Raw genomic sequence first — 14,603 nt, forward strand, 5'->3', positions numbered from 1 at the left:
TCGAATGTAAGTCTTCCAGACTCTATAATAATTTGCCGAAGATACAGCTTTTCTGGCTTTTATCATAGTCTGTACTACTGCCTCAGAAAACCCTTTTCTTTTCAAAATGGTGGTTTCAATAGCCAGGCCGTCAAAATCAATCGATCTGAATCCAGGTGATTGAATGGGCCTTGTCTTAGAAGGTCTGGTCTCAGAGGTAGACGCCATGAGTCCACAGACAACCTCTGAAGCCTCGAGTACCAAGATCTCCTTGGCCAATCTGGGGCCACTAAGATCACTGGAACCTTCTGCCCCTGTATTTTCTTCAGAAGTCTCGGTAACATTGGTACTGGTGGGAATGCATAAAGGAGATCTCCCTGCCAGTGAATAGTCATGGCATCCACTGCCTCCGCTAGTGGATCCCTTGTTCTGGCATAGAACCTGGGCACTTGACGGTTGATCCTGGATGCCATCAGGTCCACATCCGGAGTTCCCCACATCGAAGTGATTTGGTGAAACACCTGAGGGTGTAAGCTCCATTCCCCTTCCTTGAGCTCCTCCCTGCTCAGGAAGTCGGCTTCTATATTCTCTATTCCTGGGATGAATATAGCCGATACAGCTGGAACATTCTGTTCCGCCCATAGGAAGATTCTGGATACCTCCCACATGGCCAATCTGCTGTGTGTACCTCCCTGGTGATTCAGATACGCCACAGCTGTGGCATTGTCGGTCTGAATCCTCAAAGGGAGGTTCTGTAACCTGTCTCCCGCCAAGGAAATGACTTTCCAGACAGCTCTCAGCTCCAAGATGTTGATTGGTAATGCTGATTCCTCTGCCGTCCACAGGCCCTGAAGCCTGAGATCCAGGACTATTGCCCCCCAGCCCCTGAGACTGGCGTCGGTAGTTACTATCAACCAGTCCCAGGTCTGTAATGACCGACCCCACTGAAGGGAATCTACTTCTGTCCACCATTTCAAGGATTCTCGGGTGTCCGAAGACAGCACTATCATCTCGGATTTCATGGTCAAAGTGTTTCCTGACCAAGCTGACAAAATGTTCCATTGGAACCTCCGAGAGTGGAACCTGGCAAATTGAAGCGTCTCGAATGACGCCACCATCTTCCCCAGGAGCTTGAGGCACCTCCATACTGAAATGCTCTGAGCCCTGAGAATCTCCTGGACTAGGGTGACCAGATCCCTGGCCTTTACCTCCGGGAGGAATACCCGATGAAGATGGGTGTCCAGTATGACTCCCAAGAATTGGAGCCTTTGTGACGGTACCAACTGAGATTTTTGCAAATTTAAAATCCAGCCGTGAGCCTGCAAAAAACTGATGGCCTCTGCCAAGTGACTCTGCAGCATGGCTGCTGACTCTGCTTTGAACAGGAGATCGTCCAAATAGGGTATTACTGTGATTCCCCTGAGCCTCAGCACCGCCGCCATTACTGACATTATCTTTGTGAATACCCTTGGCGCGGTTGCTAGCCCAAAGGGTAACGCCCGGAATTGTAAATGCAGGTCTCCTATGGCAAACCTCAACAAGGTCTGATGCTCCGGGTGTATAGGAACGTGCAAATATGCGTCCTGGACATCCATGGACGCCAAAAATTCTCCCTGGTCCAGACTCAGGAGTACTGACCGTAGAGACTCCATTTTGAAATGGTCTACCCATAAATGAACATTTAGAGACTTCAAATTTAGTATTGGTCTGAAAGACCCGTCTGGTTTGGGCACCAGGAACAGCGTGGAGTAAAAGCCTTTCTTCCACTCTGTCTTGGGGACTAGTGTCACCACCCCTTTTTTCAAAAGGGAGTGCGCTGCTCTCACAAGAGCTGTACGCAGCCGTGCCTCCTTTGGTAAGGATGTGGGAATGAACCTCTTCGGAGGTGGCCCTCTGAAAGGGATTTTGTAACCCTGTGTTATGATGTCTAGCACCCAGGCATCCTGGTCTAGAGAAGCCCAAGCGTCCCTGAAGAGCGTGAGACGCCCGCCCACTTTTGTCACTGTCGGGCAAAGCCCCTGACAGTCATGCAGAGGGTCTATCCTCTCCTTTATTGGCAGGCTTCTTGTGAAAAGAGCCAAATTTTGACTTTTGTGTCTTGCCTCTAGAGGGCTGAAACCTTCCCCTGAAAGACTGTCCTCGAAAGGACGCACCCCTCTAGGGGGGGGCCGAAAGGACGGCTTAAAAGCAGAAAATCTGGACGTCTGCTTTGCTGAGGAGGCCGGCAGGAATGTACTTTTGCCGCCTGTGGCCTGTTTTATAATCTCCTCTAATTCGGTACCAAAGAGTACCTTTCCTTTGAAGGCTAATGTTTCCAGAGCCTTCTTGGACTCATTGTCTGCTTCCCAGGCTTTAAGCCAAAGCACTCTCCTGGCATTAATGGAGACTGTGGACACTCTGGTTGCCATTTTAATAGCTTCCTCCTCTGCTTCAACTGCATATTCTGCTGCTGCCTTAATCTTTTCTGCAAGCAGTAATGCACCCGGGTCAGCCTGCAGCATGGTGCATAATTCACCAGCCCACTCTATCATGGCCTTAGAAACCCAGGCTGAAGCAATAAGGGGTCGTAAGGTAAACCCCACCCCTTCAAAGATAGCCTTGAGGTTTCCCTCCAGCTTTTTATCCACAGAATCTTTAAAAGCTGCACCGCCCTGTACTGGTAATACAGTAGCCTTGGACAAACGTGCCACTGAAGCGTCCACAACTGGGACCCTTTCCCAGAGCTCCGCATGAGACTCTGGCATGGGGTACAGATTAAGGAATCGTTTTGGCATCTGAAGCCTCTTATCAGGAGTTTTCCAAGCCCCTTCTAACAATTCCTGTAACCCCTCATCTGAAGGAAAAGTAACAGCCTCCTTCCGCTGTCGCTTAAAAACACCTTTAACAGGAGTCTTATCCTCCACAGTCAGCTTTAAAGCCTGCTTCACAGCTACAATGAGATCCTCTATACCAGCAGCAGAGTTCTCTTCCAAATCATCACCCTGATCCCAGGGGATGTCAGTATACTCTCCTTCCTCTTCATCTACCACAGTAGTTAAGGCATAAGACCTTCTAGGGGTCCCTGCCACATCATCCATTTTGTCCAGCATTTGACTGAACCTGTTAATCCCTTTTGCAGTATCCTGCATCACCTGGATAAGTGCAGGATCTGCCTGGGTAAGAGGCAAGGAGCCAGACGACTGCTGAGATGATGGCATAGGTCTCTGTGATTCTACCAGCCCATCACTCTGCCTGTCCAAAAGCTGCACCAAAGCGTTTACTGACCTGCCTAGGGCCCTGGCCCACGCAGGTTCCATATGCTCTGCCCTATGGGGATCACTGCCCATGGGTCTCACATCAGCGCAAGTAATACATAAGCCCCCCTTGGCCATCTGCTCAGGGACAAATTTTTGTGTGCAAACATTGCACGCGCTCAGTGCATTAAGGGCTCCCTCCCCCAAAACCACAGCCTGATGCTCAGACATGATGCAAGTGATAAATGTATATCTATCAGTATACACAGTGCAAACAATGTACAAGCGTTTATACAGAGGCAATGCACCCAATCACTTATCTGTCTGTTGGTTTCAACTGCGGGGAAGCGATGCCCAGGAAATCCAAGTCACTCTGCCAGGATCAGTAAGCCAGCTCAGCTCCGCTGCAAGCGTTCTGAAAGGCGCCAAAGTCAGAGTGAAGGAAGAGACCACAGGTCCCTGCTGCTGCGGGGTCCGTGACCTTTTGGCGCCAACCACCCCCAGCAAGCCGCTCCTTAGGTAGGATTTCCTAGTTCCAGTGTCTCCCCCTCAAATGGGGATCACTTGGAACATGCCTGTCACAACGCTGCTGTCCTCTCATCTAGGAGCTCAGCGTGTAAGCTCCGCATAAAATGGCCGCCGCCATCACGGAGCGCCTGTCCCCCATGATCCCCACCTAAACGTGGAGCCGGTTTCAGGGTACTCCGGAGCCCAGGCAGCCTTTTAGAAAAGGCTATAAGCGCTGCACAGGGGGACCAGACAGTGTCTCCCCTGTGCACAGTGAGCTGACAGGACGCGCTTCTGTCAGCTCCTGCTGCGCAAGCAGTGTGAGGATTCACTATGAGAATCCTCACACTGTGCCTACCTAGCTAGGGTAAAAGTTAATAAAATAATAAAAATCCCCTAACTACTCTAATTCTTCGGCTGCTCCTGCAGCCCTTTAGAATAGCACCCACTCCAGTGGGCACCTAACACGAACTGAAGAGTCCAGGGATGCAGTAGGGGAGGAGCCTACCCTCTAAAGCTTTAGGATAGGTGCCTGGCTCCTTCGGACCCTCCTACATCCCAGTGTTGAGCTGTGTCACCAGGACCATTGAAAGAGAAATAACATGTGCAGAGAGAGTTAAATTTGGGTGGGGTTTGTTGAAACTGAAATCTAAATTGCAGTATAAACATAATGCAGCCAGTATTTACCCTGCACAGAAACAAAATAAATCATACAAATCTAACTCTCTCTGCACATGTTACATCTGCCTCACCTGCAGTGCACATGGTTTTGCCCATTTTCCAAACAAATTTGTACTGCGATCAGATCTGAATAAAGGCCAAAGTTTTAGTGGAGGTTGCTTTGAGTAGAATGGTAGGTCCTTTTTAGGAAATCTCCATTCCTGACTTGGTTCTCTCACCAATAGTCGTGGTGCCAAACAAGGTACCTGGAAAATGTAGCCTTAGTCAGCATTTTTCTTGCCCTTTGAGAGCGTCCGTTAATGATGCTATTGATGACCAGCATTGCAGAGTTGTTTATTTGTCCTTTGATTCTGCATTAGATATAATTCGTTTATATGGTCATGGTGCTCTCATGTGCAAGTCGGATGTTGAGTCAACTTTCCGTTTACTTCCTTCACACCAGTCAGCTTTTCAGTTTACAGGTGCCTTCCTATGGGTTGTTCGTATTTCAAACAGTTCAGTACATTCCAGCAATGGTGCTTGCAGGAGTTTACTGGTGAAAGTGGAATAACTCCTTATTCGGACGATATTCGAAATTCGAAAAGATATAGAAACTTAGGGAGAAATGTAATAATCGTATTTGTATCCATTTAATGTGAAATACGACCTACAACATCAGCAAATTTACAAACCTACAAACACATACGCTTTGTATTCTAGTCATTCGTATTTTTAAGAATTTCTTAAAAATACAAATGGATACACCATTGATAGAATATGGCTGTTAAAGTCTATTCTTTTCAATGGTTTTGATAAATTTACTATTGATTCATATTTCTTCTACGTTCGTATATTCCAAATTTAACAGTCATATTTTTTTTTACAAACCCTTATTTTTCAAAAACAAAATGGACCAGGTCCAGTCTGGCGAGTTTAACAGAGTCATGCACAGATGAGTGAGATCTGTGCATGGTTCTGTCCAAAAAAAGTGTTAAAATGAAAATGTAAATAAAAAAATGGCGTGGGGTCCCCCTTCCTGAGCATAACCAGCCCTGGGCTCATTGAACCGGTCCTGGTTTCAAAAATATGGGGGACAAAATGAATAGGAGTCTCCTGTATTTAATAAACCAGCACCAGGCTCTTGGACCGGTCCTGGTTCCAAAAATACGTGGGCCAAAAAACCTGGGGGTCCCCTGTATTTTGGAACCAGCACTGGGTTCCAACAGCCAGCGGTGTCATGCCACAGCTGAGGGACACTTTTATACAAGGTCCGCCAGCTGTACCATGAGCACCATGGCTGGTCAGCCCTGAGCAGGGTCCCTGGGGGGAGTCAGAACCCCCCCCCCCCCATTAAAGGGGGTCCCCCGCCCAGGGCTTATACCCGGGGCTGTCCCAGGCATCCCAGGGTGGTGGACGCCAGGCTGATAAGTGTCAAATTAGAATAATAAACATTGCTTTTTACAAACTACAAGTCCCAGCAGGCCTCCCCAGCATGGTGGGACTTAGCAGTGCATTAATGTGCCCCTTTAGAATAAGAGTTTACCTAAAAAAGAATGTTACAATAAAGACACACACCCAGAATAGAATAGGACAGCTTTATTATATTCATTATTTTTAGACCAATATACATTACCCTTAATTGCTCCAGCGGTGATCCTCTACCACAGCTCACCCCACACTGACAGTGGAGAATGCTGCTGTCATTGTGCTGGTGAAAGCTGCACAGCACTGATTGGCTGAAAGCGTCTCCATGGACAGTGGCAAACGCAGGATTTTCAGAAGGCGGTTTCCAGAGGGGCTGAGCAAAGCACAGAGATGAACACTTAGGTGACCCAGTATATGCCGGGTCAGTTAAAGTAAAATAATAATAATATATATATATACATACATACATACATACATACATACACATATATATATATATATATATATATATATACATACAGGGGCGTCAACAGCAGTGTAGACCCCTATGCATAGCAATGTATTGGGGCCCCTACCGATCCTCCAGCGGTAGGGGTGGGGGAAGCTTTGATGTCCCCCGGCTGGTAGGGGGTATTATATCAACTGCTCAGCATGTAGCGCCTGGATCAGTAATTTCCATTAATTACCCCTTTACTGCACAGATGGTGGGAGATGGGGTGGGAGAAGGGGGCACTGGGCTGAATGAAGGGGCCCTGATACATAACTTCCAGGGTGGTAGAGGATGTTTAATATGCAGAGGAGGTGTATAGTGGAGTGGGCATAATTTTCTGGTGGGAGGGCAGCTTGCTTGACTGTAGATATATCCAGTTCCCAGAAATACATTTATTAGATTTTAATGGATTTAAAAACTAGAGAATCCCACCTACTAATGGTACTGGGGACTAGGGGATCAGAGTTCAGGAGGCAGAGCAATCTGCCAACGAGAATATAAAACTACATACCAGGTGTGTGGAGCTGGAGCAGTAACCAGCTGCTGGAAGGCTGATATCTCTGGTTCTGGGAACAGTAGAGACAAGCTAGTAGTGTCCACCAATGGGGGAGAGTCACAGCTTTTGGAATATACCCTCAGAGAAACTCTGAGTCAGACAGAACCTGAAATATCTGACTTGGAAGAGCAATTAACAGGCTTGGATGGGGACCACTGCTTTGAAGTCAGATATCTCCGGTTCCCAAGGGCAGATTTTTTAAATTCTTGTACTCATGGAAAGAGGGGACCCTCAGCTTTCAGCCTAGGGCCGTTAGACTCCTGGGGGGTTTCTGGGTACCCAGAAACCCCCCCTGCGTGCGCTACTGATGGAGATGCTTTTAGCCAGTCAGAGGAAGCCGCTCAGCCAATCAGAGCTGAACAGCCTCCACCAGCACAATGACAGAGACATTCTCTGCTGTCAGTGTGAGGGGACCCAGCTCAGTCCACAGTCAATGTGGTACTTGCTGGATGTTCTTGAGCATATTGTTCATTAATTTACGTTGGAACGCAGGACATTATGCATCTGCTGATATACCCTGTGCAGCTGGGATTTGTGCTATCTTCATTTCCCTCCTCACATCATGTCACTGTCCCTGTCACATGCAGCCCTGTCATCAATGACATATCATGCATGTCCTGATATAGTCTGTGCTACTGCGTAACTACCATAGGTGCAAGGGGGTGCAAGGGGTGCAGCTAGGGTTGCCACCTCACTCATCCTCGATTCCTGGAGATATCACCCTGTCTACTTAATGTGCTCCCCCCCGAAAAGTGGGCGTGAACTCGTAAAATGGGCATGGTCTATTATAAAAGTGGGCGTGGTTAAGGAATAAGCTTTAAAAATTATTTGCCATAGGACACATTAACTTTGCGCATGCAAGTAATCTAATAGTTCAGGACATGTTCTAATAAAGCATACTGATCTAGGAACCACTGTTACCATCACATAAGCATTATATAATATAAATACTTGTTACAAACATGACACATTTTTATATATATATATATATATATATATATATATATATATATATGGAGTAGAGACGGATGGCACTCAGCGGGATTTGCGTTGAAAATAAACAGACCACATTTGGGTTAACTTCTGCCAACGTTTCAAATCTAATTGGATAGATGAACTGACATGAATACATTGTTGCACTATAGGAGTCACCATCCCAAGGCCATGAAAAGGGGACTCCCTTATTCCCAGTTTTTAAGAATAAGGAGAATAACCAGTGATGAAGCTGAAGCAAACAAACAGATGGAGACACTACTCACCAAATTTGTACAAAGAGGATATGATCCCAAAGACTTAACCATCGCCAAAAATAAAGCTATGGCAGTAACAAGAGAAAACAGCCTTAAAAATAAACCAAAAAAAACTAAACAAATTTTGCCCTTTGTCAATACCTACACTACAGCGAGTGAGTTAGTAACTAAAACCATCAAATCAACTTGGCCGATTTTAACCACGGATCCTAGCCTCCCCGGGTTTAAGGACACGAGAATACTAAATTGCCAACGAAGAGGAAAAAACTTGAAGGATTGGTTGGTGAAGAATGATGTCACGACATCAAAACTGAATACTGAGCACTTTATGACAAAAAGGAATGGATGTTACAGGTGTATAGGCTGCAATACCTGTAGCTACCTTGAAACTGGATCACATGTCACCCATCCACATTCAGGAGTAAAAATTCCTATACGGCATGTACTAAATTGTCTCAGTAAATTTGTCGTCTACATCATTAAATGCCCGTGCGGCCTAGCATACGTGGGCAAAACAGTCTGTACTTTCAGGGAGCGTGCGAATCAGCACCGACACGCTATTCGACAAATCCTGGAAGGAAAAGAGGTGGATCAGGCAGTGGCAAAACATTTCAAAGCTGCAAGACACTCATTGGCCCAACTTCGATACAAAATAATCAATCACGTTCTAATGCCGAAGAGAGGAGGAGACAGAGCAAAGTTACTTCTACAAAGAGAAACATTGTGGATCTCGAAATTGGACACTGTGTCACCCCGTGGGTTGAATGAGCAAATCTCTTGGACCTCATTTCACTAAGACCCCTTATTATACTTTTTTAAAGATATATATTCTTTAATTAAGTTTTTTTCATATTTTTTCACTTTTTTTGGGTTTTTCACGATTTTTTCATCTCACATATAATTAAAAAATACGTAATTTTTTCAATATTTATCATTTAGTATGATGTACTATCACTTTACTGGAAGAGACATGCCTTCCCTTACTAAGTATACTAGAGTTAATACTTAAACCATATACACATTTCAACTATTTCATATTTATTTCACCTTTTTACTTATTTTGTTCTATGCATTCAGATGCTCCACAATTCTCTCATGTAGAAGTCACGTGTAACAACACGTAGTAACAGTGAGAGGTAACACCACTCTCAATCACTGTCCATACTGGCCGTTTCTAAATTAAGATAGAGCGCTACATTATTGCCATCACAGGATACATATACATCCTGCATTTTTTTCAGTCAAAATATGTTTTTCACACATAGACAGAGCAGTGATTCCTCTATGTGAATAAGCCCTGCAAATAGTCGTTCTGTATAAGGATAATTGTTGGATGACTGACATTCATGATGTTTTTAAACTAAGTATGTCTTTTTTCTATTTTTTTGCACATTGTAATAAAACTTATGTACTCCCCAGGAACCCGCTGGAACCACCCCTCAGGCTGTGATGACGCCCATTCAACTCCAATCACCACACAGGAGCGCAGTAGTCAGGGCGGTGATCTACAGCAGTGGAACTCAAGCTTCCGGCTTGTGCTGCGTTCCAGTCAGACGGGATTGTGGAGGCGGGTGATGACGTCATGATCCACAGCCGGCGGCGATGGCGGCAGGAACGTGGGACATTCACTATTGGTGTTATCCAGTATAAAGGTATGTTGTATTGTAATGTTATTTGTCCCTGACGAAAAATCTATCCAATTAGATTTGAAACGTTGGCAGAAGTTAACCCAAGTGTGGTCTGTTTATTTTCAACGCAAATCCCGCTGAGTGCCATCCGTCTCTACTCCATATTTACACACTTGCTTGCTTGCTGTTGTGGAAGGGCACCAGGGGTGTTACTGTTATTTGGAGGAGGAGTGCCAGCCAATTTCTACATTTATATATATATATATATATACATACATACACATATTTACATGTGTGTATATATATATATATATATATATATATATATATAAACAAGGGGTGGGGTACCCCAATCTGCGTCTGATATCCTGGAGCACCAACCCTGTTGGATCCCCTGTTAGACGGGACCCAAAATTTAGAGATGAACAAAGAGAGGGTACAGAGTGCGCTTATGATATACTAATATGCATATCATGTAAAAGATATTTATTTATAACAGGTTTTACCTTTATAATATTTTGTATACAAAAGATAAAAATAAACAAATACAATTCAGTTCGTATCCTGTATGTGGTTCATCCACAGCATGTGATCAAAACATATGAATCTGGCCCAACGCGTTTCGTCAGCTAGGTGACTTCATCAGGGGTGTATAGTAGTTTCAAAATGAATGATACTGTAAAATGCAACATAATGGCGTCAAATATATATTGTATATGAACATGATTAATAACATATAGGTACTTCACGGGTGAATGACAAGGGTGGGGTTGGAGGATGAGAAAGGACATGATTTCATCATTTCAATAAGGGTAGAGGGCAGAAGAATAATACTTTCTAGTAGGAAAAGAACAACTTTAAAAAGGTTGTACCTAGTAAGATGTCAATATGGATATAACCATAAGGGTAGGTAGGAGCATCTCCTTCTTAGGAGTTAGTTAAACAAGAATCCAATATGAAATACAAAACAGATCGATGATCTAGAATACGTTTTGGAAAATGATGACTTTTAAATTTAAATCCTTGATAGGACCAAAAATGGGGCACTTGCAGGGAAACAATTGATAATTACATACCATCAAAACAGTGAATTCCTTCATACAATCAGGAACAGATTAAACAGCCCAGCAGTAGGTTCTTAAAGGTTCAGACAACCACAAAGGAATCTAACAAAAAATTCATGACTAAGATTCAGATACAGTCCATAAATATATATAGTGGTGAATCCATTACAAAAAGATAGATCTGGCAACTTACTTACAATGGTCCCAGGTAGGTGTGTTAGCTCTGAAGTCCAAAACTGGGATGACATCATCATCATCTCGCGAGCACGTCTGTCAGGCTGCGGAGGCAGGTCTGGTAGGCGCAGCGGCGCCGCAGAGGGGAAAAACAAATGGCTAAGACAATAGAGGGCAGGAGGCTTTTTTAGACATCCGGATTTCGGGAGAATCCCGGAATCCGGGAGACAGGAAAAGCCTCCTGGAGGGTTGCCACCAAAAACGGGTGGCAACTCTAGGTGCAGCTGCTATGGGGCCCAGAGCTAAAGGGGGCCCATCTTTACTGTCTAAGTCAGTGGTTCCCAAACTGTGCGCCTAGGCTCCCTGGGGTGCCTCGGGACACTTGCAGGGGTGCCTCGGGTTGGTCGTCCAGGACCAATTCAAATTATTTATGATCAATTATTTCTGGACAAAACCAGTGCTGGTGGCTGCCAATCATAAAATGTGTACATTAAGAACCAAATCCTGCCCATCACCACATAACTGAACCCAAGAAGCACAATCTACTTAATATGATATATATTTTTTGGGGCCTAGGGGTGCCTTGGAAAAATTCTGATACTCTAGGGTGCCGTGATTAGAAAAAGATTGGGAACCCCTGGTCTAAGTAATATGTTTTACATACATTTATCACCATCAGTTCCAAAATAGGAGGCCCTTACAAACTTTTGTTATGGTGCCTATGAATATCTAGTTACACCCCTGCCTAGGGGTGGTAGAGGTGCGTTATCCCCGCAGTATTTGTTCACAGATTGTAATTTATATGTGTACCAATTTTGGTGGAAATTTCTCCAGTCATTCCAGAGTTATGCTGTCTGCTGAAATACTCTGTGCTGCTGTATCACCCCTTGAGGTGCTAGGAGTGTCTTACCCCCACAGTGTTTGTTCCCATATAGGAAGTCATATGTGTACCAAGTTTGTTTTAAATTGCTCCTGTCATTCCAGAGTCATGCTTTCTTCTTAAATACTTTGTGCTCATGCCTCATCCCTAGGGGTGCTAGGGGTGTGTTACCCCAACAGTGTTTGTTCACAGATTATAAGTCATATGTGTACCAAGTTTTGTGTAAATTGCTCCAGCCATTCTGGAGTTATACTGTCTGCTGAAATACTCTGGGCTGCTGCCTCACCGCTAGGGGTGTGTTATCCCACATTATTTGTTCACAGATTGTAATTGATATGTGTACCAAGTTTGGTGTAAATTGCTCCAATCATTCCAGAGTTATGCTGTCTGCTGAAATACTCTGTGATGCATTCCCACCCTAGGGGTGATAGTGTTTGTTCCCCGACCTTATGTCAGATGTGAACCAAGTATGGTGTAAATTGCTTGAGCCATTCTGGAGTTACGCTGTCTCCTGATATACTCTGTGCTGCTGTCCCACCCCTGGGGTTCTAGGGGTGTGTTACCCCCACAGTTTGTTCCCAAATTGTAAGAAATATGGGTATCAAGTATGGTGTAAATTGCTGCATTCATTCTGGAGTTATACTGGATCATGCATATGAGCGTATAGCAAAAATTTAGATTTTTAATTAATAAAAAATAAACCGTAATTAATTGTGATTTGGATAGGTGAAATTTTGAGGGCGTGACCTACCGTAAAGGGGCATGGCCTATACCAGCAACACTTTAGTAAGGCCACGCCTCCTTTTGCTGTGGGGGCATGCCTAGCAGCTCCGTGAACTGCTGGCTATGCCCCCCACCCCTCTGCCTGCAAGAATAGACAGCATCTATTTATTGATGACAGGGGGACTTCCAATTGCCACCCCGATCGCCACGGGACACTACCGGCCGCAGGAACGTCCCAAAAAATCGGGACAGTTGGGAGGCATGCTCTGAGCGTTTGTTTGGATGGGCTTGTATCAGTGGGTGTGATCAGTGATCTTGGTAATCGGAATGAGTGTAAAGCAAATATTGTTCTTTTAATTAATTAATTAAAAAATAACAGTAATTCATTTTGATTTTTGGTTACCTCTGCTGTGTTTTAATACGCTCATACTGTATGTAAAATTTCACAATCTTAGCTTGTAAACTGTGGATTTCTATAGAAGGACAGATAGAAGGACACATTTTCCGCTTTATATAGTAGATGTTTCTTACAAAGGAACACTAGGTGGCACTGTTACCTATGCAGAATATGCTCACATACGTTTTTACATCCTGTAATATGTACTTTGCATCAGTCTTTTAAAAAAAACTTTTCTATAGGACTCAAATCTTTTGTTACAAGTAATATCAGAACACAATGTACATTATAATCTAAAGCACCAAATAAATAATGTTTACAGCACATAAAAATCATAACCTAACAGTCCACTAAAGGGCAGCAGGGTGGAGACTAGTAATTGGAAGGAACAGCTTTCACTTTCAGTTTGCTTGTGGACTTTGACGTAGAGACTAGATCCCCTTCAGTTTTGATTACAGGATGTGATGTTTAGTGAGGGTGGAAGTTGTTAGATGCCCTCACAACGTTTTTTATTTTATCTGTAATTCACGTAGGTGTAGGCTATTTTGTTTTATTTTAGCTGCACTGTACCCTCGCGGGCTCGCTACACTCGCATGCTTCAGGCACGGTGGCTCGCTTCGCACACCACAGATTTATATTCCCCCTCCAGGTATATGTGGACCCAGGGCATGATGGGAAAATTGTCAAAACTGAAGGGGATCTAGACACTACCCTGGCAATACAAGAGGCAAAAATCTTAAAGCTTGCTGCTTGCATCTCACCATGAAAGTAAGTACCTCCTCACCTTTTCATCACAGCTTAATAAGCATTCATATTTATAAAATTACTTTCGGATATTTATAAAATTACTTTCAGATATCCTGATCCATGATCTGCTAGAACATAACTTCAATCTTGCCAGAAACACCTTTAGAAATTAAAAGGCGCAACTGTAGCAAAGTATTTATTGTAATGTAGTCCCCGGAATAATCTGTCACCAGATGAGACCGATTTGTGACCTTACATTTTATATAGGGATCTTCCTGCACATGCATATTAACCATACATGCCTATTCTCCTAGAATCCACAAAAATGTGATGTCCAAGTGTCCCAGATCCTGTTGCATGCAGCCACACCTCACCTCCCCCCAGCTTCTGGCAACCGGCCCCAAATAGTGTACAGTCTAAAGGTGTGTACACACGGTCGACATGCTGCCGTGCGATGCGAGTCCCGACGCGATCTGATGGCATCGGGACTCGCATCGCACGGCAGCATGTCGACCGTGTGGGAGCATGTAGGAGAGAGCAGAGACATTACCTGCCGGGCCCGGGATGTCAGCGTGTGCACATCAAACAGCTGTCCCCCGCCGTGCCGTGCAGACATCAGGATATCAGGCCACACCCCCCCTCCTCTTTAGGGTGACTTCTTCCGGCCGGGTCATCAGCCGCCCTGCAGCGCAGCCCCAGGACTCGTCCCTCTCCCTCTGGCCGCCGGAGGTATGGTGAGTATAAGGCACAAAGACTATATAGTGCAGATCTGCACTATATAGTCTTGCCTGCCCTCACTATGTCGCTGCCGATTTGCGCTCACTCGGGAGCGCGCATCGGCAGCGCATCGGGCTCGCAAGCCCTGAAAAGTGCACAATCGGTATGCGATA

General features: G+C 44.8%; 1 protein-coding gene across 3 annotated transcripts in view; it reads left to right on the forward strand.

Moving 5' to 3' along the window:
• The first annotated feature begins 13,389 nt into the window (after positions 1 to 13,389).
• LOC146026289 (uncharacterized) overlaps positions 13,390 to 14,603 on the forward strand; it is a 98,013-nt gene continuing 96,799 nt past the window's right edge. For all 3 annotated transcript variants that reach the window (XM_083156818.1, XM_083156817.1, XM_083156816.1), the window contains exon 1: positions 13,390 to 13,734. In XM_083156818.1, coding sequence (XP_083012944.1) covers positions 13,729 to 13,734 — 6 coding nt within the window. In that variant the 5' untranslated portion in view covers positions 13,390 to 13,728. The remainder of the gene's footprint in view (positions 13,735 to 14,603) is intronic.

The sequence above is a fragment of the Crinia signifera genome, chromosome 8 (genome assembly GCF_055691185.1).
Source record: "Crinia signifera chromosome 8, ASM5569118v1, whole genome shotgun sequence".
Lineage (NCBI taxonomy): Eukaryota > Metazoa > Chordata > Amphibia > Anura > Myobatrachidae > Crinia > Crinia signifera.